Genomic DNA, 2,186 nt, shown 5'->3' on the forward strand with positions numbered 1-2,186 from the left:
TTTGGTTCAACGGGTCGAGTTGTTCAGCCGCCGAATCCATAGAGAGTGCGGCCCTGCCGTTTCAGAGCGTACACCACATCCATGGCAGTGACCGTCTTGCGCTTGGCATGCTCAGTGTAGGTGACCGCATCCCTGATCACATTCTCCAGGAAAACCTTCAGCACCCCACGGGTCTCCTCGTAGATCAGACCCGAGATTCGCTTGACACCGCCACGGCGAGCCAGGCGGCGGATGGCTGGTTTGGTGATGCCCTGGATGTTGTCACGGAGTACTTTACGGTGGCGCTTGGCTCCGCCTTTGCCAAGTCCTTTGCCTCCTTTACCTCGTCCAGTCATGATGATTCTTCAGTCAAACTTCTGCTGAATGAGAAACGAACTGTTTCTGGCTGCTCTTATATACAGCCGACTCCGACCTGACTGAGAAAGCGCAGAGTAAGAGAGGCGGGGAGGGGAGGAGACAGAGTGAGAGATTAAACAGAGAGAGCGGGAAGGGAGGAGACAATTTCAAGAGTGACAGACAGAGCAGAGAGCGGCCTCTGATCTTCCAGCTCCACCTCCAGCTTTCTGTACACGCCAATTTCAAACCGGCTATTGACAGTAGAACAGAAACACAGCGCTCCGCAGAAACCCTTACAGACTCGGACTTCATATTCAAGGGTTTCCTGAAACCAGAATCTTTTAAATAAGGTCCTGTAACAATTAACAATCAGTAATAGTCCCGCCTATATACAGTACCTTCTATCACAAGTCGACCCGTCTCATTCCATGTCAATCTCGGACCTTATTCCATCTCCCCACACTTCCCCAAACAGACGGGTTCAGCAGTTTACAAACACCTTATTCCAGCTGATTTGGAGAATCTCATGCGTTGGGGTACGAGTTGTGACGCGGGGTATCTCCGCCAGTGTCAGAGTCTCAGAGACTCTCACCCTGAACCTGCGAACTGAAAATGACCCTGAACTGAGACTGGAGCCGAACACCCCCCAGTTAGAGTGAGGCCCGGCCCGGACATCCCATTCTCTCTGTGGGGGAGGGGTGGGTGCAGCGAATGTCAGCGAGTCACCAGGGAGCCGAGGTTCATTTGAAATGATTTCAATCTGGAATCTGAGCCCGGCCCCGGGACATGGATCATCAGATTCCGCGATCAGCTCTTTTTGGAAAGACGTGGTGGCCCTGAAAAGAGCCTTTGGGTTCAGATGTTTACAAGTTGTCCTTTTTACTTTCTTTTGCTCGCTGCTTTGGGAGACTTTGCTGATTTGGGCTTGGCCTTCGGTTTTTCCAACTTCTTGGCCGCCTTCACCATTCCGCCTGTTGCCTTCTTGGGGCTCTTGGGCTTCTTCACCGCCGCCTTCTTCCCAGCCGCCGCTTTCACTGTCTTTTTTGACGTTGCTGCCTTCTTGGTGCTCGTTTTCTTGGCTGCTGGTTTCTTGGCTGGAGATTTCGTGGCTGGAGATTTCCTGGCTGCTGGTTTCTTCACCTTCTTTCCCTCTTTCCGCTGGGATTCCTTCTTAGCGAGCCTGAAGGAACCCGAGGCGCCCGTGCCCTTGGTCTGCTCCAGGGAGCCGTTTTCCACTTTCCTCTTGATACTTAACCTGATCTGGGAACTTAACTTCAGCACATCGACGCCGTTGGCAGCCAGAGCCTTCTTTATCGCGACCAGCGACATCCCCTTGCGATCGCTACCACTCGCCACAACCTCGAGGATCTGCTCGCCCAACGTGGGACCGGCTGGCTTGGAGCGGGGAGCCGCCTTCTTCTTCTTGCTGGGAGACTTGGTTTGAGCGGCGGCAGCAGGAGGAGCTGTTTCGGCGGCTGCAGTCTCAGACATGTCGGCGACTCTGTAGAAAATCTCTCTGACAGTCAGAGCTGGGTCAGGAATGAAACGAGAGGCGGCGACACAGAGCAACTTAAAGGCAGCGAGCGGGCGGGGCGGAGACATCCTGCTGTCAGCTCCCGGCCCCTCCAGCCTCTCCGTGTTTCTCTCTCCTCATTAACTCTCCGATTCCAATTGAACTCGGGCACTCCAGATTCCCAGACTGGCCTCTTTCTGTCTCAAAGACCGGGATGTTTGCTGTCGGGAAAGTTTCATCAGAATCAAAGGCAGCAATTTCCATTCAAAGCCGCTTCATTGCTGCACTGATCGCGCTCTCTCACCCGATCGCCGACATGTTCTCTGTTTTCCGGCTG

The 2,186-nt window shown here is 53.8% G+C and overlaps 1 protein-coding gene across 1 annotated transcript; it reads right to left on the reverse strand.

Moving 5' to 3' along the window:
- On the reverse strand, window positions 1-335 carry LOC147087943 (histone H4). Its single transcript, XM_085977852.1, has one exon. The coding sequence runs from the start codon at window positions 333-335 to the stop codon at window positions 24-26; it is 312 nt and encodes a 103-aa protein (XP_085833978.1). The 3' UTR covers window positions 1-23.
- Between the last annotated feature and the right edge of the window lie 1,851 nt (window positions 336-2,186).

The sequence above is a fragment of the Somniosus microcephalus genome, unplaced genomic scaffold (assembly GCF_052327205.1).
Source record: "Somniosus microcephalus isolate GS21.2 unplaced genomic scaffold, FLI_Smic_1.0 unresolved_chr5, whole genome shotgun sequence".
NCBI classification, from domain to species: domain Eukaryota; kingdom Metazoa; phylum Chordata; class Chondrichthyes; order Squaliformes; family Somniosidae; genus Somniosus; species Somniosus microcephalus.